Source organism: Dromaius novaehollandiae, chromosome 10, assembly GCF_036370855.1.
Source record: "Dromaius novaehollandiae isolate bDroNov1 chromosome 10, bDroNov1.hap1, whole genome shotgun sequence".
Lineage (NCBI taxonomy): Eukaryota > Metazoa > Chordata > Aves > Casuariiformes > Dromaiidae > Dromaius > Dromaius novaehollandiae.
Window position 1 is genome coordinate 11,722,968 of NC_088107.1, and position 21,430 is coordinate 11,744,397.

General features: G+C 44.5%; 1 protein-coding gene across 2 annotated transcripts; it reads right to left on the reverse strand.

The window, feature by feature from the left end:
• Positions 1 to 6,657: 6,657 nt before the first annotated feature.
• Positions 6,658 to 21,430, reverse strand: WHAMM (WASP homolog associated with actin, golgi membranes and microtubules). Of its 2 annotated transcripts, none has more exons than XM_026121329.2 (10): positions 20,805 to 21,378; positions 17,563 to 17,736; positions 16,524 to 16,674; positions 15,834 to 16,003; positions 14,283 to 14,448; positions 13,148 to 13,335; positions 11,665 to 11,751; positions 11,488 to 11,583; positions 10,779 to 11,229; positions 6,658 to 7,988 (listed from the first exon to the last, which is right to left on the reverse strand). In XM_026121329.2, the coding sequence occupies exons 1-10, from the start codon at positions 21,354 to 21,356 to the stop codon at positions 7,702 to 7,704; spliced, it is 2,322 nt and encodes a 773-aa protein (XP_025977114.2). In that variant the 5' UTR covers positions 21,357 to 21,378; the 3' UTR covers positions 6,658 to 7,701. The 2 variants fall into 2 exon arrangements, with proteins under 2 accessions (XP_025977114.2, XP_064373380.1); XM_064517310.1 differs by lacking the exon at positions 6,658 to 7,988 and adding an exon at positions 9,417 to 9,645 and having other exon boundaries at positions 20,805 to 21,430.

Here is a 21,430-nt window from a genome sequence, read left to right on the forward strand (position 1 = left end):
GGCCCTAGCAGAAAAGGCAGCTGCCCATCGCAGCGCAAGCAGAGGGTCGAGCTTTGAGGAAAGCCTCTTCCATACGCAACACCAGGAGGGGAACGCAAATCTCTTGTGCGCAGAATACGTCTCCTAGGGTATACAGCCCACTTCGCTGGCAGTCAAAGAGAACCTGCCTCTCACAGTATTTGCATGTCAAAAATGCCCCATTAAGCACAGCAAACAGAGCTTTATCGCTCTGTGCGTGCATGTTTGCACACATCTTCCAGTATTTCTGTTCTAAAATAATTGGCCTGCCTGTTCTGGAGGGAGGGGATGACAGCGAAGGTTTTCCACGTAGGCTGGCAGAAGTGTAGGTGCTTGATCCGCTTTCGCAGTTACCGCTGCTTAGCAGGAAGCGACTGTGGCAACAGCGGTGACTCACTTGCTAATGAATATTGATTAGAGCATGTTTCCAGCAGGAGAGTAGCTTCGTTTCTTCACTTGGGCGTTTTGCACTGCCCACTGCCATGGTGCTGCGAGCGCCCGGATACCACGCTGGCAGCAGCGCCGCCTCCCCACCCCTCCAAGCTGAGCTGCCTCCCTGCACAGAGAGAAAGCGAAGGAAAACGGGGGGGGAGGAGGAGTGGAGGCTGCTCTGGGTTTTCAGAGACAAGCTACCTTTCAGTTTTGTGAAGACCCCCCCCCCCATGCAATGGTATTTAGGCTAATGCAAAAAAAAAAAATACCTCCTTGGAATTGGAGGGAATTGCAAATGGCAAATTGCAATTTATGGCAATAAAAGGAGGATCTTTTGGATGGTGGTAAAAGCAGTCTTCTACTAGATTATGGAGTTTGTTTCCCCAATAATGTGACAGAAACCAATGTTCAAGCTACAGCCCAGCCATGGCCTGAGCACAGCAAGCTCGTAGGAACGTGGGAACCAAGGAGGAAGGGGACAGGGAAACCTGCTGGTTTCTCTCTTTATCATAGCTATATTAGCCCTGGTTTCAAGCTAATGAAATGTTCTAAATCTGAACTAATTTAGAAAGCCAGGCAATAGCATTTCCCTCAGATATCTCGTTTGCTAGCAGGTCAGCTCTGTATTTTGGGATGGATTTGTGTATGCATGTGCCCCACGTCCTCCACACTTGGCAAAAATGCTGTGAGTCTGCAAGGATGCACCATTTGTTTGCTGCCAAAGGCCTAAAGTCGAAGGATGGAGCCCAGTCCTGGTGAGATAAATCCCAGAAAATAACCAGGTTTTTAGCTAAATACGTGCTCTGAGCAGTTTGTGGCTCATTTTTACTGGTAGAACAAGGGCTTGCTAAAGTTGGCTTCTTTTACAAAATGTTTCTACAAGTAGCTGAGCTGTTATTGCTGCTGCTACCTGAGCAGATTTAATTGTGCATCCTTTACCTTTTGGTCTGGTAGGACATGCTGAGATTGAAAATCACATACCTTTTTGCCAGGAAGAAAATATCATGTTCTAGGAAACTTTCTAGCTTGTCTTTCCCCAGAGGGATCTTTTCAACATATTCTTCTGAGCCTGCATTTGCTACCAGTGTTTGCAGTGGCATTTATTAAAAGATTCCTTCAATGCCATTCACCTTTTGTCGTTGCTACGGGTTTAACTGAAATGATGTGGCCCTCTTTCTTGCCAATATCATATTATGGGACCTAGTGCGAACATGGGACGCAAAAAGGAATTTTTTGGATTAAAAACACGCTTTTCAAATGAAGGCATGCATAATCTAAAAATCTAATTTTTCTCTCAGTGAGCATGCACTGTTATCTACCAGTCTCCTCTGAAGAAGCATTTTTCATGTTTTATTAATGCTAATGAATATGAGCTCAAACCCAGACAAGCTCAATAGTCCCTATGGTCCAGCAGGTTTTCTGTGGCCTCTTCGAAATGGCCGGACGGCAGTCCCGGCAGTGTCGCCGCTGGTCCCCCTGCGGAGGTGCCAGCTCCGAAGGGTGACGGACTTGCAAGTCTTCCTCGAGCCGAGCCTGTGCTGCGGCCAGACGAGCACGTGCAGGAAACTGTTGCCAAGCTGCTCCCCCTCCAAGGACAGGGAGCATCTCGAAGAGTCCTGTAAAGACCATGTTAAATCTTGTTTTGGGGTGTGGTTTTTTTTTTTTTTTTTTTTTTTTTTTGGGGTAGGAGTGGAAGTTTAGGTTTTAACTTTTTCCTGTTTTCAGCAAGAGGGCTGAGAAAGGCAAGTGCTTACGGCTTTCAGGCATGGTATGGCTTGAGACACCCTCCTGTTTTGCTTGCGAGGATGGGAAGTTTTAAAACAGGCTAATAGAAAAAAAAAAGAAATTCAATGTCCATGCTGTGCTGTAACAGTCCAACCAAGCTTCATAATTCATTAGCCAGTAAAGTCTTGGAACTGCTCTTTTATGGGATGGAGAAGCAATATTGTGCATCCCACTGACAGACACCAGCTAATATCATTAACCCTTCTGCAGTCTCCGTGCCATTTATCCGGCCATGTGAGTACACAGGTGAGCAGGCTGCTTGCTCTGCGCTCCAGCCGCTGACAACAGGGCGTCTTAGAAAGGCGGAGCGGGTGGTATGAGCTGTGGGTTTTAATGTAAGTCGATGCTAGGGGAAATACTTTCACTGTGCATCTCTGAGAGCGCTGACAAAGTCCAGCTCTACGTATTTAGAAATATCCGGCTTTGCTAATAAGCCCCAGCATTGGTCTCAATCTAGGATTAATCTGGGCTCTCCAGCCAGTGAACCGCACACCGTGGTGCTGCAGCGGCAGCAGTTCCCGTGCGGCGGCTGCAGCACCTGGGCCTGGCCCTGGCCATGGTCCCCTTGCTGGCGCGAAGAGCGTGGACGCGGCTGCCGAGAAGCCAGCAGTGGAGGACAGGACATCTCTGTGCAAGCACGTTGTGAAGTCTGTATCAGTTTCAAAATGGTATTAGCTTCGTTAGAAGAGTCGCTCTGAAGGCAGTGAGCCTCCATGCGTGAGTGAGGTGACACACTCCCTTAAGCCTCTGTAAGATCAGCATCTGCGTCACTTCGGGGTGTTCACACTCAGACTTGATTCACTTGATTCAGTAATGTTTTGCAGATCAAATTATCTGTATCCAGCTTGTGAATCAGCCCTGTTTGTTGAACTGTGGGTTTGCTTATGGTAGAGCTTCATAAATCCCCCAAAAAGCATGTTGACAGAAGTGCTGACAAATCCCTAACTGCGCGGCTATTACCAGCGACCAGGGCAATGCTCTGCGGGGCAGATAAAGCGGCTGCGAGTCCTTCCTTGCTGTGATCAAAGCACTGGGATTTCAAAGTGAATTTCTCTTAGTCAGACCAAGTAGTCTTTGAATACATCAACTTTAAACCTCCCTAAAAATACTGCCGGCTAATGTCTGGGCTGCCTACATCTACTTAAAGAGATCACAAGCCATGGTGATACTGATTTATATAAACTGATCTTTTTTACCTCATTACTGGGCCATGCAGTGATTCTGTACATTATTAACTCTTTAAGGCTGGGAGGCTGACTTTAATGCTGGAAAGCTGTATTTTTCCATTTAAACAACTCAGCTTCTGCAGCAGGACAGTCAGGGCAGACTATTCCCTTTGAGGGAACCATTTACTGGACCAGGATGAGATACTTTAAGATGGGTATTAAATTTCAAAAAGCTGCTACAGCAGTTTTGCAGATTATTATTACTCTAGTCCAGGAGAGCTCTTCTTCACAGGCCCAACTGTCCACTCCCATTTCTTGAGCTCTTTGCGTGGTGCCCATTAGCCATTGCGCAGCGGCAGAAGTGACTCGCGGCACCCGGCGCGGCTGAAAAGCCCCGAGCGTGCACCGAAGCCCTTGTTCACCTCGAGATTAAGGCGTCTTTTGTCTTGAAACTTTCAGGGTTGCTTTCCCGGAGTGCCAGCATTGGAGCGCTTGCCTTAAGGTTCTGGGACCTATCTGCCATATCCTCCCCCCTGCAGCTGGCACTGGAGGCAGAGCACAGCCACACAGTCACTGAGATACAGAAGAACAGGTAATTTAGGAAAGTTTTTTAGTTTTCTTAAATTAAGACATCTCAGGAAAAAAAAAGAGCTGCAGATTTCACTGTGGAGCAAACTAAGCCTTATGGCAATACGCTTGAGCACCTTGAGCACAGTCCCTGCGGATCTGCTGGCCACAGGTTAAAACCGGTCCCTGCCACAACCCATCAGCAACACCAATATTATGCCCAAAGTGTGTTTGTCTAACTGGGGTTTAAAGATTTCCCGTGACAGAAACACTACCACCTTCCCAGCCAATCTGTTCCCGTGCTTCACTGGTCTTACTGCTGCAAAGGCTTTCCCACTGCTAACCTGAATCTTTCTTGCCATAATTTAAGCCCATTATCTGGCTATGAACACACAGACCAAATTATTCCCTTCCCTTTTGCAATAGCCCCATATGTGTTTGAACCCCCCCTCCTCCCCGGCCTCCAAACTAACACCAGTGCTTTTGGTCTTTTCCCCGGTGATGTTTTTGGTTCTTGTGGCCGCTCACGCTCTGGGGCCTTGCCACCAGTGCTGGCTCTGCGGGGGAACAGGACTCCAAGCACCGTGGTGTTCCCACAAATTACTCGGCATCTCCCGAGCTCTGCTCCTCGACTGCTCGTCTCTGTTGAGTACCGTCCTTTTAATTTTGGTAACAAACCATGTGGTGAGGCCATTTGATAGAGAAGAAATCTTCCATACCAACAAAAAAAAAAAATTAGCTGCAGCACATTTTTCGTAAGCAACAGCAAAAGCTGGCTAGCCAGCTAGTGCAAATGAAGTGGGCTTCAGAAAACAGGCATGTTCATATTGTTTCTGAGCAGGCTTTTAAGGAAGTTCTTCAGACTGAGACACAGAAAACTCTATTCAACATCTGACAGCAGAACCTTGCTGAGCTTTAGATACGGTTGCAAACGAAATCTCTAGGTAGGAAAACACAATTGCTGTCTAATATCTTTGTTACTCACACTGCCCTTCCTGGGTAAAATTGCTGCTGTTAAACATACAAAAGCCGTGTGATTTGCTGGAGGAATTGCAACTCACTTATCCTCTGCATATTTTAAACTGCTGAACTGAATTTCCTAGCACTGTAGCTGAGAGTTTGCTTTGAGAACTAACCCTGCGCAGGGCTGTGCCATGGGCTCTGCCTCAAGGTGCAAGGTGTCCCTGCGTCTGTGGAAAGTTGGGCTAACACTGAATCTGCCAAATTTTTTGTGTGTGAATTTGCAAGAGCAGATCAAGCGTAACAGAGCACGTGTTACCTTTTATTGCTGTCGGGCAGCATGAGCAGCAGATGGCTGTAGCACAACTGCTCAGCTGACTGGGGAGCTGCATGCCCTGCGTGGCCAGCCACGCTGGCAGGGCACAGCCTCGCTGGGCCCAGGCTGTTGCAAAGAAAGAGGTTAAAGGAAACTCATTTCCAAGTAAGCAATGGTTGTAAAATGTTCGTCATCGGCTGGGAGGAACTGAGATTTCTGCAGCAGATAGAAAATACAGTCTTAAGGCCTGGCCCAGGAAAGAAAAGACATGCTGTAGCATAATATAATGTATATAGAGCAGAGCCCACAAACATGGGAAATGGCTTCTGCAAAGCCACTCTGGGATGGTTCCTCTCTTGGCACTTCAGTAGCAAGGGCTTCACTTGGCCTGTAACTCTCCTTGACAGCTTTGCTCCCTGGAAAAATGCTGCTAATTAAATTCTGGAGCAAAACCCACGCAGCAACCTGTAGAGCTGTGTCCACAGCAGGTTTGCGAAGCTGGAACCTGTTCTCAAACTCAGCCTGATCATAAACCTCAGCATCATTAGAAGAAAATAAAAAAGCTGAGCCCCTTTGCTCAGTTTAGCCTGCCCACAACCCGCACTTCCAAATGCTAAGGAGCAGAGCGCAGCTGGTGCAAGTCGGGGACATTGTCCCAGCTGGGCACTGTGACGGTTTTCAACTCAGCTTTGTGCTAGCCAAGGACCAAATGCCCTCAGTGACTGCATACGGGAGGCATCCGGCATGCAGGAAGCTGAAGCACAACCGTGCACTATGCTTGCGCCCCGCAGCAGCTCGGCACTGCCGCAGGACACAGTGAGAACGCCCGGGGGGGCCGGGCCAGTGGGGCAAGCGCTCTGTGGCTTCCCCTGCGCCAGCTCCCTCGCACAGACCTCACGCCAGAGGTGGCTCCAGGGCCTGACGCGTCTCACACTGCGCAGGGACTGACCTGCGCGTCTGCTGCTGCTTACGGCTCCGGGCTGTTTGATGGCAACAGAATTAATTATTCCTGACTCCTGCTCCTTTCGCTTGGGTCTGAATTTAGCCTGTGAAACATGCCTCTGTGTTTGAATGCTGATCCATTAATACAATTCCTCTTTCTAGCTGTACCCACTGTGACAAAAGCACCGTTTCTTTTTCCTCCCTTCCAAATAGCAGTAGGTGCTGAAACAGTAAAAGATGAACCACAAGATACTTCTCATGAAACTGCTGGGTACATATTTGCTGTCCTCATTAAATGGATCTGCTACTCTACAGTAAAACATGGAATTAAGGTCCTATACTTGCAAATTTGTTATCAAATTACAATTCACAAATACTTGACAAAATAAGGGCATTTACATACTCTGTAAGTGAAAGAGCACAGTTGCTATATGGTTGACACTTGTTAAAATCAGAGTACACTGAATCCACTTCTTCTGTTGGGATATATTTTTATTAAGAGTCAGTCATAAACTCCAAAAAAACCTGAATCATTTTTGTCACTATTTACCCAAACTAGAAACAGTCTATATATGCAATGTAGTTTAATTTTAAAATAGTCAGGTTCCAGACACAAAGTAAATAACTGCCATTTATAAAGTGCTTTCAGGCGATATAAATTCATGACAGCAGGTATAAACATGTATTGATCTTTTCAGTGGAGAAATGTAGCTCTGTATTACAGGGCTAGATCACAGAAAACATAACATACAATATTTTGGCACTTTCTTTTATGCCAACAGTTCACTATAACTGGATGTATGAAAGACACTTAGCTTTTAAAAATATTGTACATTTAAACTTCCAGCCAAAAAGTAAACTTTTCAGTAATTAGTGCAGTAGTGTTAATTTCAAACCTAGTATTAGTTTTCCCATTCAGCATTGCTAAGCCCTTCCAAAGTGCACACTTTACAACATAATGATAAATGGAGTATCGAGCAGTTATTTGAGAGTGAGCTGTATGAGACAAGCAACACATTAAAGGGATTTCTGGACAATGGAGATAGTAATGAGAGCGCTTTCAAATTATGCTAAGATTTCTGGACTGCTTTTACCACCACAGGTTTGGTTGAACTTTTAATTCACAAAACAGATCTTCAGTTAGTTTCTCACTCTTTAAATTTGTTTTGATAGTATTATCAACTGTGTTGTAACAACCAAAATAATGTATGTTTCAATTCAGTATTTTACCTGTCTTCAGATATGGTGAAGACTCTGGAGTCTGCATGGCTGAGCCAGAACTGCCTATTAATGCAAGCATTTTTGGAGTATCATTTCCCACGCAAAAATAAGAATCTGCAGCTCCTGCAGAAAATCAGCAGGACACTTACCATGTAAGAGATTTTGGACTGTGACAAGAATATATACACACACACAATCATGCCATTCTTTCATTTTGAAAGGAACAGTCTCCTACAATGTGCAAAATGAGACACGTACTGTGTTCCAGTCAGTACATCTGTTACTCTCAGTGGGTTAGCTGTCCCACTCCCCACTGTTCTGATCATTGTTTTCCTCTTCTTCAGAATCAGCAGACACTTTCTTAATTCTCTGGATGACTGCCTTAATGCTTCTCTCCAGCTCATTACTAGATCCTTTACTGATATGTTTCTCAGTATCTTGATTCACTTTTCTTAGTTTAACTCCTTGCCTTATGGCAGAGAGGATGTCATCTTTCACAGAGGCATAGGGATTTGTCTGTTTTGCTTTGCGAAGAACACCTTCACCATGTTTTAGAGAAGCCAAAACCTCATCCATGGTTCCTGCAAAGATAAGTCAGTTGTCATTGGAAGAAAGAACAAGACAACCACACTTGGAGGTATGAAACTCTATCCATGTGTTCACAGTTCTTCCTTTCATCTTTGCTGGAGACAGGAAAAGAGAATGAACTGTTCTGGCACCAACTCTTGCAAGCTTTTGCAGTGCCAGGTTCTGGAACTGAGCAGTTAAAGCTTTTATACCTTATATTGAGAATCCAGCACCTCTTTAACATTATACAAAGTTGTGCACTAAAGAAGAAATTATACACAAAGGAGGATGCTTCTTTTTCATTATGGCTTTATGTGCTTTCAAAACAATATTACTGAACCAAAAAAGTCTTTTGTTCTATATTAGAAATAATCTACCATTCCTTCTAGCTTTCTCAGTTGCCTGCTGAGACCGTCAATTGCATTTTTGCTCAATGAAGAGAAAAATGAAATGATTTGAGTAGAAAGGCTTAAAACTGCACCACTGAGGTCAGTGGGAGTTAGATCAGGCCCTGAGCAGGTAGGCAGGCAGCTCTTTTCTGTATGGACTTAAAAAATAATTCCATTTTACAAAATGACTTAAATCTCAGGTGTATGTTTCTAAACCTTAGACCATAAAGGACACCATACTCCTGGCTCTCTTGGTACACACCATAATTTGTGTTTCATTCCTTTTGTTGGATTCTGTTGCTAACTTCAGACTGTCAGACAGGGAAGGCAGCTTCCCTGGACAGCAGTCCACAGCGACTCCTCCAGCCACAGGTCTAGGCCATCTGCGTCTCACAGCTAGATGTATTTTTGTCATGGGCAGTGCAGAAAGGGTTATGTGATTAACATCAAACAGTGAAAATTTAACATCCTGCTAAATTCTGTGGTACCTTCAGAGACTGAGTTGCCAGAAAAGGATTGAGCATGGATCCACAAACTGGTCTTAACAAAGCTTTCTAGTAAGCAAGTATTAAGTATATTAATCAAATGTGCTGCCTGGTAAAAGACCAGTTAGACTAACAAATAATAAAAGTAGTTCCACTTGGAGTGTGATGATACCTTACAGACAATATTTTCAGCACCAGAATATGAACCTCTTCTGACTTTTCAGGTGCAAAGAAAAAAGTAGCCCCTGTGTTACTGGAAACAACCCCTTTATGAAGCTGTTTCAGCAAGTTCCTATGGCAATATATTATTGACTACTATTAGAGCAATTAACATGCTAGTTTTCTTGATGAAATAGAGGTGCAAACAATCAACTGGATCCCTCCAATAAGCAAAAAAAGGATTTCCCTTAGCCAAAAATAATGAAAGGATATCAATCTTTGTTGTGAATGACAGTAAATATTAGCTACATATTACAGTAAACATTAGCTATATTATCAGCAAGGCTGTTCTGCTAGCAATCAGACTGCCCTGGTGTACAACTCCTGTTGCTAATCAAAGCTTCTTACGAGTATCTGCGGTAGTTATCCCATGGACCTCCCGGACTGAAGGCAGCACACTGATCTACTGGATGCACAGAAGTTTGTTATGGCAGCCTGACTGCGTCTCAGCCCTTCAACTGCTTCGCCTTCACCACCCTCGGAAGAACTGAAGACATGAACTTTTCTAGGTATTTCTGCATGTGGTTTGCCTCTCAACTGGGGAGTTACAAAGGCTGCTTAGATGTATTGTGAAGAGTCTGAAAAGGGAAAGGAATGTGCCACATTTAAAGACCTGCTTCATTCTAACATAAGCTCTACTCTGAAAATTCACAATGAAAAATTGCTGCCTTCCCACTTAGATCAATCTCCCTGGCATAGTCAGAGTATCTGCTTGCTTTAGAGATAAAAATAAGCCTGTTAGCAGGATGTAACCAGTGCAGACTTGGGAAATTGCTGAGCTCTATTCTCATCCAAACTGCTGTGCTTTGATTGCAGAGTTCAGCCTTCAGTTACACCTCTATGATCTTGCTAACAAAGCAGAGGTGTACCAGAGCAGAATTTTTGCCCCAGGAATGCAAGTATGCCAAAGCTATCCATCTGCCTTTCAAACCTTGGCTGAATTCTGCATGAATTCTCCTATGTAACCTTTATTTAGAGACTAAGCAAATTCTAGGTGGACACGGACTATGTTCACCATATAAATGTCCGTGGCCCACACTGATGGCTCTGCAGTATGTTAACACTGAAGAATAACCTTAATACAAGCACAAATATGCTCACAGCAGTCCTTCTGACTGGACATGATTAATCCTCAAACAAAACGCCACATTCAGTTCAAAAGTGGCAAAACTGTGGCAAGAATAAACCTGGAAACAGAGGTTGCTTCTCATCAGATAATGTGAATAAACCCCAGCTCCTTGGAATCACTTCTGCCACCTTCCCCTCTGTTAAAGCAGTGGCATTTGTGGTATCATGAGAAATGCAATCTCCGCAGAATTATCAATGCTGTGATTAAGGATAGTTTAAACTACCTTGTAAGGCTACTCTTATGGAGCAATGCAGGATTCCAGCATAGCAATTCAAGTCCAAATGTTCTGAAAAATTATTGACCTGGATGTCCAAATTGACAGTGCTTCTCAAAACATGTTGAGTTACACACACTAAAAGTCAGGGCCCTGTGAAGCATATCAAACTGGATACCCAAATCATTTAGTATCCTGACTTGTGGTCAGTGTTACTGTATGTGGTCTCTTAGACCAAGCTTTCTAAAAGCTTTGGTCTCTTGAGCAAAACTACAAAACAATGTTAATGTCCAGAACCAGAGTGAGGGAGAACTGAAAAATGCAGGAAAGGAAGAAAGAAAAACATCAGTTGATATGAGCCTACTTACCTGTGTAATTATTTACAGACGTCCTGAATGAGTCATCCTGTTTGTGCATTGCAGGGACCTCAGAGCTAAGGGGAAGTGGTTTATCCTCTACTGCTGATGGTGTCTTGAAGTGGAGAGGTAAAGGGGGAGGAGGAGGAGGGGTTGGAAGAGGTGGAGGAGGGGGTGGAGGTGGTGGTGAGGATGGAGAGTCCATCAGTCCCTTGCTGTGCTTTTGTTGCTTTGAGTCACCAGCAGCCACAAAAATCTGGACAGGGATATCTGCTGGGGTATTCTGATGAGAAGCTTTTAAAACTTTGCCTTCTGCTAGCTGCATGCTCCTCGGCTGTTCCAGTTCTGGCCTCACTCTTGATGAAGGGGGCAGCATTGCAGCCTGCTGGGTGATGCTTCGTGGCATCTTGGGACTGAGAGGCTGGGGAGGAGATGCTTTCAGCACAGTATGAGCTGGGCATTTCTGAAAAACAAAGGGTAAGGCAGGAGGTCACTTTGCCATTGGACTGACAAAAACAACATCCCCAAAGAGACAAAAAGCTGCAGAGCACGGACTTGTGCCACTCACCCATTCAAGTAGAAAATTCAATACCGAACAGAGTTAAAGGAATATCAAGGTATTTCTTTCAAAGTGATTTCCCCAGTTCTGCTCTTTACAGTCTTTTTGACTCCCTGTTTTGACATCACGTAGGATTACTGTATAGTAGTTCACAATACTTGCCTCCCTGAATGTTTTCAGCCTCTCCAGCGTTTTCTGACGTTCTTGGCTTATCCAAGCTTTTTTCTTTTTCTCTTCCTCTTTTTGCTTGTCTCTTTTCTGTAGTAAAACACATGTAAATGAGCATTTGTGCATGAAAACAAGCTGCCAGATTCTGCAAGGCTGCTATTCAGTACTCACTATCTGTATGCTGTGATGCTGCTGGAAGCGTTTTTTGCTCTCCTCTGCCTGTTGCAGTCTCTGCCGATGGCTTGCTTCACATTGATCCTGGTGAAACAGCAAAATTCACGCAACCCTTGGTTAGTTCACATTTACTGTGTGTGCAGTCTGTGCTATTAACTCATGTACAAAAGCCAATCTAGAGTGACCAACACCATGTGCCTGGCTGTGCCAAAGAGGATACCTATGCACAGCAGGTGCCAGATGTGAGACCCCACAGGTAAAGTTTGTGCCCAGTACCCAGACCCGAACAGATTCCTCTGTCTTACATCTAGCTTTTTTTTTTTTTTAAAAAAAAAAAAAAAAAAAAAAAAGTAGCAACAAGCTCTGAAGAAATTTCACCCAGGTACCAGCTGGAGGGAATGGGTGCAAAAATATGAGAAAGAAGGGAAGAAGGAAGTTAGCAGGGCACTGCAGAAATACAGGGCTATTTTCCTTCTGTCCCTCATTTGCCGTAGCTCCCATATACAAAGGGCAGGGAAGCAGAGGTATGATGCAAGGAATGGCTAACAGGAATACCCTGTTAGCAATAAAGGGCCTCAGAGAATTTGCAGGTTTCAGTATTTTCTCTGAGAGTCACTAGTCGTCACTGTCCAGAGGGGGATTACCACATGGTTGGGTAAGCATTTGCAAATCGTCTGCCATGTGGCTTTAGTGTTATATAACCAACAGACAGCAATTAAGTGCATGAAAATGGAAGCAGAGGAAGCATCTGCTGAGAAAGCAGTTGTAGGAGACAACAACTGTTCATGAAACATTTCCAGTGAGATTCCCATTTTGTCTGGACTAGTGAGGGGTAAAAGGTCAGACACACCTGGCTTAAACTGCACTCTCTGCCTCAGCAGCACTGCACAGGTGTAAGGCAAGCCCAGCTCACTGGGAAAATCCACGAGAGTCAACTGTGATCCCATTTGTTTATTCCTAGTATTCTGCTCCAAATTGGAAGCAAAGGAAAAAACTGTCCCTTGCACAGAACTGAGAGGCTAGAGAGAGAATTGCAGTAACTAAATTTTCCCTCCCCTCCCATTCAAAGGTAATCTAAGTATCACTGTATGTGCTGTTCTGTCACTGCAGCTTCCTTCACTGCAGGCCAAGTTTTCTCCTGTGCTGCAGCTGCTTTATACCAGGCTGCCAGGGCAAAGCTCCAGCTGGCCACAGCATGGCTCTCCGTGAGGTATAGCTGATAGAGAAAAACCTCCTGGCTCACCCATGTAAGTTTGTGCTCCATTAATACACTAGAAAGCCATCTGCACTACATAGTGGAGGATAAAGCTGGCTTAAAATCACATTGCCCCTCTTTCTGTTTTGTAGGCATTGGCACTAAGCTGCACATCATCTTGTATGTTCCACCCAAAGCTTCCCTAGTAGTTTTCTGTCCATCCCTTGTGGGTCAAGACTTATGACATCAGTTAAAGAAGCTGCACAGCTCCAGGACTGCATTTACTTTTTTGTTCCTGAGGTAGGCTCTCCTCGCACAGACAGTTCCACGTTTTGTCTCCAACTGCTTAGTCTTCCGCTTCAGCTTCGTCATTTCTGACGAGTTAGCATAATGTTGTCCCATTGTCTGTTCAATGACCTTGAGCTCCTCAGGATTTTCACATGTATCATAGTAAACAACTTCATCCTGTTTCTCTAAAAAGGCATTTGGCATTTTTTTAAAAAACCAAAAATTGCCACAGTTATTTAAACATTTAAAGGAGTAATGACATTTTAAAAGCCACTGAAGGCAGCAAGTTAGTTATGAGAAAGTGTAATGCTTCAGAGTTGAGCTTGGTCCTTCAAAGTCTTACGCAAACATGTAATGCTACTCACAGGGAGGCTTTGTAGGATCAAATTTATGCTGTTAGCATTTGCTGTTATTTAGTTTCTTCTTTCAAATGTCTCTCTGTGCTTTAACTCCTACCTTCATTGACTGGAGTTTTCCTGGAAAACTGAAGACTGTTCTGATCAGCACTGGATGATTTATTTTCCTATTTACCAGGTTTTAATTATGTAACAAGCAGAAGCAATGTTTACTTCACAGTATACTACATGGTACATGCTACTACATACTACATGCTGCCTAATTTGGTCATAAATATGTTAAGAAGGGACACGTAAACTGGAATACATCAGTACTCAAGTAGCAGCTAGCTAAAATCACCTCTTTTTGTCATTAACAGGATGTATTTTGCAATTTTTACATATTAAATTACAATAGTTCTGTGATGAATTTTGGGACACCTTTTGGCAGGTTCTCTGAAGGAAACTTCAGTTTCCGTACACAGATCCTATAAGAGCAACAGGTATCTGTAACATAAAGTTATTCCACATGCCAAACCTGTGCATGCATATATCACAGATGCTGTCAAGAAGTCACCACTGTGGCTTTTCTTTATCTGTGTTATCAAATTACTTTTAGAAGACAAAATATCAGATGCTGTCCCAGCACCAATGTTTTCCAGTGATGCTTTCTAATACCAAGACCTGAGTAGAAGTAATATTCTTCCTCTTTTTTTTTTTCTCCTTAATCCAAAACCAGAGAAGGCTATATCGCTGCTGTGTTTTGGACATATGCTTAAATAGTTCATTTTTCTTACCTTTAATCTGCCTCCTTAAAGTGTCCAATTGTACAATAAGAAGCATCTCTTCGTGTTTCAATACTTCAAGCTGTACGTTATATAATTCCAGTTGGGTTTCATAATACTCCATTTCCAGCTCCTCTGCTACAGCTAGGTTCTCTTCTTGTTCATCAAGGTTCTCCATCTATACAGTCCCAAAGAGAAAATAAAAAACATTAATAGCAAAATATGCACAAGTAACAGGGCACCATCAAAGGAAGGGCAAGTCTCCCTCTCTCCCTTGTCCCCCTGCCCTTCAGTCCACCTTACACAGACTGTGCTGCTCACTGGACTCTGCTCAGCCAGTTCAGCTCGCCAACCTGGCACAAAACTGGTTTCATTTTCTGCTTGCTTACTGAATCGAATCAGCTCACGGAGAGGTTTCACAAGAGCTAGAGCTAGGAGAAGGTAAATGGTGGGAACACACAGCCAGCAGCAGGACCTCTCCCCTTTTTTGCCAGCAGCAAACTATGAGATGGGCACAAGCTGTCTTGTGTACCTTCTCCCTTAGCCTTTGCATCAGGCTCTTAAAAGTTGTTGAGTCTGTCAAACAAGCTTGAGAGAAAGCTATCAGTAAGCTGCTATCCAAGAAGAAAAGTAGGGGAGAAAAATCCCTTTCCTCTCCACCTTCCTTCTCCTGCACCCAAATGAAAATATAAAACCAACCAGGTGCTGTGAATTAAAAATATACTGACTTATTTAATTTAATAATTTCCTGTTCTATTGCAGATTTAATTTGTGAAAAGCTTCATTCAAAAAGAGGTATTCTCCACTAAGCATGACACAGCACCACAACTATTTTTTAATTAAAAGCATATTTGTACCCTTTGCGATAAAGCTATTATTAATGATAGTTGTTCACTATGCTGAAGCCTACCAGGAAAGGCTTTGTTATAATCTGCACAAATAACACTGTTCCTAAGAACAATTACATACAGCGCAGTGCATTAGTGCTAGGTGCTCCTAGCAGCAGTTGGATGGCATCAAGTAGAAACAATCAGAATATTAAAATTAAGTAAATATCTTTCTTTTGCAGTGTCTCTAAAATAATATCTCAGTCTTATCTTCTTGCAACTAATAGTTTTAAAGGTTAATACCAAAAATTCTAACATGGCATTTGAACGGTAAAAATGTTTATCCTAAGCTTTCCTAAGTATCCTCATGTGTGCAGGAGCAATTTTAAAAAATGGGAGATATGCATTTTTCTATAATTTAAAACTGTGCTGAAAACCAATTAGTTCAAGCTTTCTGTTTGCTTGTAAGATTAATAATTGATTTCTTTTTCACAAACTGTCAGAAAACACTAGGTTGTTTTGTTTTGTTTCCAAAAAAAGTAGTTTAAAATACTTGGGTCAGCTCTACAATTTTGTAAAATGCTTAGCACAGAACTTGGGTGCTTTGCTGAAAGACACCTTCTGAGCTCAGTTTTATACACAAAGACTTTTAAAAGTCTCCCCATGCCCCTTCAGTGGGTTTTGATCATCCCTTCACAAACCTGTGACAGAAAAGCATGTTTTGCAGGGGTCTTACGTTTTTCTGAATGCCAGCTTTCTTCTGTTTCAGACACAATTCCCTTGCCCGCAGATGCTGAAGGGTTTCTTTAGCTAACATATACTTCAGGTTTTCTAGTCTTGGCAAAGCCGATGCCCAGGTGGCTTGACCAAATCTTTTCTGATCTTGTTCCATCTGTTTGTGCATTGCTGCAAATTAAAACATTGCAGTAAGATATGAAAAATGTAGTGTTCTAATAACCCTTGTGTGTTCCTACTACAGCTGCAGTACTAAAAACGCTGATGCTATTAAACAATTTCTGAAGCTTTTGAAATTGTAAGACTGTAAGACGGAATTTATGGTTTTATAAATGGAAGTCAAATACTTAACTGTACCATGTAAACGTATGTTAACAACTACATAGCAACGTACTTAGTTAACGCCCCCAAATCCTTGACGCTTTCACAGCAAGGGTTAAAGTTGTGCATGTTTTTTATTTAGAGGTTTGCAGCCATAATTCCCAGGCCATGACGACATCTGTGTGTAAGCCAACGCAAATTGTAAATCAAGTTGGTTAAAAGATGTAAGTCTAGGTGAATAAAATACTTATTTCTTATGCTGGACACTCATCCTAACCTCAGGGTTTGCAGAGATAGAACAGCAAAGGTGATAAAAAGAGCTTTTTAACCCCCAAAGACGAGTATGAATTGTGAAATTCACTATGATTACCTGCCAGGGCCTTTACAGTTTCCTTGAAGTAGTTCACAGTGATATTCTGAATGGAGCACACAGCATCCTCTGCCCGCTTAGTCCATTCCTCAGCATCCTTCTGCAAAGCTGCTATTCTTTTAGGCCCCAGCTTATCATACTGTAAAGATTTCTGCAAGGAGACAAAATTCTCAATTATCAACTGCTTACCACAGCAGTGCAGCCCATGTTACAGTATACTGAGGGACTCTGCAAGCGAGGCAGAGCACAGTGGCAAACCTGACCTTCCCTCACCCGTCACAATGCCAGTCACTGTCCAGACCCTGCTCCGCGTTCTCCAGGTTAATGCTGAACTTGTCATGACTTTAACATTCGCTTTGGATTAATTTATTTCTTAAAATATTTGTAAACCCTCATCTTAAACATCACGTCTGTCTGAAACGTTTCTAGTTGTTACTAAAAGCAACTCAGACGCACTCTTCTACGTGCTATGTTCTCTTCTATTTTTCCCCCATGTGTTGACAGCACACTCCTGGCAGGTCCCCCTGTTTGGCAGTTCTTTCACACAGGAACAGGGATATAGAAGAGAAACATAAGATAATATTTGCAAGCCCACAGAAAGTTGATAGAGGGTATGTGGGTACAAGACTAGTATCCAATTTGTCTTTTAAGAAATAAATTTTAAATGAGCCTAAATTTCCTTTTAAGATGTTATTTATACAGAAGAAAACTTTGAGTTAGTTTAATCCATTCCAATTTTCATTTTAACTTTCAGTGCAGCATACTAGCTGTTTTACCCTTACAGATTTAGACTTTCGGTGTCTGAAAACTTAGAGTCTTAACTTACAACTGTTCTGCTCTTTTCTACAACATTAGGAGCTTGCTATAATTTTAACAGAATAGCTAAGAGAAAATCAAAATAGCAGAGGGCTGTCTTTTCAGGGGCATCATAACTTTTCTTGGGGCTATGGGCTTCCAGTTTAAGATTCACGTAGAATTAAATGAGCAAACTGACAAGTGATGTGCATTTTAGTTTGTGCTTCCGTAAGGGCAGACCTACCAGGATTTCCAGTTTGTACAGGGTTGCCAGTTCGCGCATATCTCTGAACGGCTGCAGTAAAAACTGGTAGAATTGCGTTGCCATGGTAACCAAGTCCTGATAAGTTTCATCTTCTTCTTCATAAACCTTCATCAAAGCCACCATTGTGTCAGCACTTTTATGCTGCTGAAGAACCTAGAAGGATAAAAGGTAAGTCTGATTTGGCTGCGTTTTGCATTTGTGTGTGCTGACTGCTGATGAGCTTTGGTGGAAAGAACCTGTCGTTTATCACCAGATGAAAGAGCCAAGGCTTCCCATCAGGCGGGAGGACTGCTCCAAGCACTCAGCAACCATCCCCAGCGGGAAACACCATCAGCAACATACCCTGACGGGCACTAATTGCTGCATATTGCATTAGGCGACTGCAAGGGGACTCATGCCTAGGGCCTTCCACAGCAAAAATGCTGATAGCTGTGCACAGCTGACTTTTTATAAATACAGATGGTTCGCAGGGGAAGTCCACATACTGTAAGGACAAGTAAGGCATTCTTAAACTAGTTCTTGCATCTCTTTCACAATTACTAAATGCCTTCTAAAACAACATGAGTTTCTGGATCCAGAATTTCTGATTTCAAGCATGGGAAAATCAGACTTTCATTTAAAAATAAGAATTCAGAACCAGATTTCTACCCTGATATACCCTGCAGTTAAATTTCTTTAACATTTTTATAATTCATAATAGTTTATTCCAATCTCAGTCCTAGAAATACAACATTTTATAATTTGTAATTCTTCCAACTTTCTCTTACTGATAGGTCAGTGCTCAATTAAGGTATTCATTTGCCCTTATAAGGAAATATGGATTTGGAAACTTTCCTTCATTTTGTTTACTTAGCATCAATCAAAGCTTCAAAGATTTTTCTTTGCCAGCAGGTAATAGAGACCATGGTGTGATCTACGTGCCAGGACAGAGGCAGCTGAGGACCCAGTGGTAAGCTCCAGTGAGAAACACACCTCCTGGAAAGGATATAGTTTGTGCTGCAGCTCCTCAAGAGAAGCAGAGGAGGGAACAGAAGGTGCTCAGTGCTGTGACAATCAGGAAAAAACACTTTGAAACATGGGCCTGATTATGTTGCAACGGAAAAGCGCTGGCACGAAACCCTATGGTTGCTCCTGCCAGCTGAGCCAGGTACAGCAGCAGGAGCACAGGTTCCAGCTGGAGGATCCCCCCAGGAAGGGCGGAGGAGTCAGCATGAGGCCACTGCCTGCCCGCGCGTCCTCTCCCTGGTCCTGGCACAGGCAGGATGGGGGAACACGAGGGCCTGAACCGCAACATTCCCGGTCATCCCAGGAGCCCGGGGCAGCTCAGACACCGTCCTAGGGTCCAACTGCAGCAACTGAACAGTCTGTTTTTTCCAATGTCAAAGCCAAGCAAAACACATTCATGCACTTTCTGGTTCTCATACTCAAACAAGGAGCGAGGGTCATGGTCACCACTGGAGGATGTTTATTCTAGGGAGAGGAGAAGTAGTTGGGGAATTTTAGTCTACTCCTGAGAAAATTGTCAGTTTTTATGGAAAATCCTTGCATTTACATAACTTGCTATTCTTTTAATAGAACTCCAGTTCACCACGAGCCAGAATGACTCCAGTGGTGGTGGTGGTATTGCTCTTGGGATTTTAGGACTGTTATCTTTGAACAGACACACAAAATGGAAACATCTACACACCGCTCCTCTCCTCTGTCGTACACTGGCAACTTCTGCACCCTTACAAATGCATCTCCTTTTATCTCTAGTCATCTACTCCAGAAGATGAAGTATCTAAGGAGGACATGGATATAAACAAGGAATGAAGATGCTCTGATATTTAAGGTTAGTTTGGAGCCAAAAGATACAGGTTTCATTTCTGGCTTTGCTCTGCAGGTCTTGGGTAACCTGGTCTACACTGTATATAATGAATTTATGTTCTTGTGACGCCTGGAAATACAACAGTACTGTTTAAAGCATTCTTAGACATATCTAATATATAGTTGATAACAGCAGGATAACTGGCACTAAGTTATACTTAGCCATCAAATCCCAAACTGCCACAGAGCTATTCACTCTTCTGTGCTGCTTACAAAAGAGCAGAAGGGCCAGAATGTATTTCTAACTGGGCCATGGCCTGTTACAGTCATTCAGGTACAGAAATCGTAACTTTTGTGTACAACATTGTGTATGAACTTCATGCAAATGAAAGTCCTTTTAAAAACTGTCTTTCTGAGAAGGAATGGGAATCACGTTATGGTTGTTAAGCAATGAAATAGAAAACACTAAGCTAAAGCCAACTGTCTCAATTTCATCCCAAAGTAGGATCATTTTCATAAAACGCCTTTCAATGTGCTCTGCCAGGTAGAGCAAAAAAGGTTTAGCAGCAACAGCACTAGTGATCTTAAACTGCCTTTAAACCTTATGTTAACATAGCAATGTCCTAATGCACTAGCTACCATCCTTGAAACAGAGTGCTTAATACAAGGAAAAAAAATAATCGAGTTAGACACCTAGAGCGAGCAGGAACTTACAGTAACAAAGACAGAAAGGGCTAGTATCATAATTATGCATTCATGAGGCCAGAATCGTACATTTCAAAAAAACACATTTTCCTGACTACAGAACACCTACTCGGTACAGGCCTATGGATTGGCTTGGTTTAATTAAGCAGCTTTTGACAGAGACTCCCCCAGTTACAGGCATCACTGCAAGAAGGCAGTCCGAGACCTTCACAGGAAAGTTATTTGTACTCTCCTCCCGGGCTGCTATTCCACTCAGCACGCAACGCCACTGGGTATTTTTAGCGATGTGTTTTTGCAGGAGCACTTGCAGCTTAAGCAAGCGCCCCGACATCTTATACTTACGGCCCACAAGGAGCTCGCTTAATCCCCACTTTATTACAAAGACTGATTGTGCTCAATGTTCGAGCACATTGACTTGGCCGTTTCCGACCGACCAAAGCATTTGTGTCGGCGCTGATCTGAATGCCGGCAACACCGCGAGCGGGACGCCACCGGCCACTCTGCATTGCGTCACCTGCACGTGAGTGACACCGTGAGCAGGACGACGCCGGCCACCTTGCATCGCGTCACCTGCGCACAAGCGACTCTTGAGCGGCTTCAGCGAGCGAGCGAGCAGCAGCGGAGCGGCGGCAGGGCAGGACGGCCGTGCTCGCACACGCCGAGGAGCACCCCACGCGTGCCCCCGCGCCCCGCCGGCCCCGGGCCCGTACCCGCCGCAGGGCCTCCTCGGCCCGGGCCAGGTGGCCGCGCAGGGCCTTGCCGCGCAGCTCCTGCAGGCTCTCGTAGTAGTCGTCGTCGTGGCGGCGGCGCTCGGCGGCGAAGAGGGCGTCCAGCACCACGCGGCCGCCGCAGAGCTCCAGGGCGCAGCGCAGGTAGCGCTCCAGCTGCCGGCACAGCTCCTGCGCCTCGGCCTCGGCCTCGCCCGGCGCCGCGCCGCCGGCGAACAGCGCGGCCCACAGCCCTCCAGCGGCGCCGCGCGGCGCGGCGGGCAGCGCGGGGAAGGCGGGCTCCAGGCGCGGGCACACGGCCGCCAGCTGCCGGTGGACGCCCAGCAGGGCCTGCGCCGAGAAGAGGCCGGCCCAGCTCTGCCGCGCCGCCGCCTCGCCCCCCGCCGCCGGGGCCGGCCCGTGGCACGTCACGGCGAACTTGCCCTCCGCGTCGTTCCAGCCCGCCAGGAAGCGCAGCCGCGGCGGGCGCGGCTCGGCGAAGGCGGCGTCGCGCACGGCCACCCAGCCCTCCAGGCTGTCGGGCTGCGGCTCCATGGCGGCGGCGATGGCGGCGGCCGCCGCGCAGCGAAACAGAAACCGACCGGCCTCCGCCGCGACGGAGCCTCGCG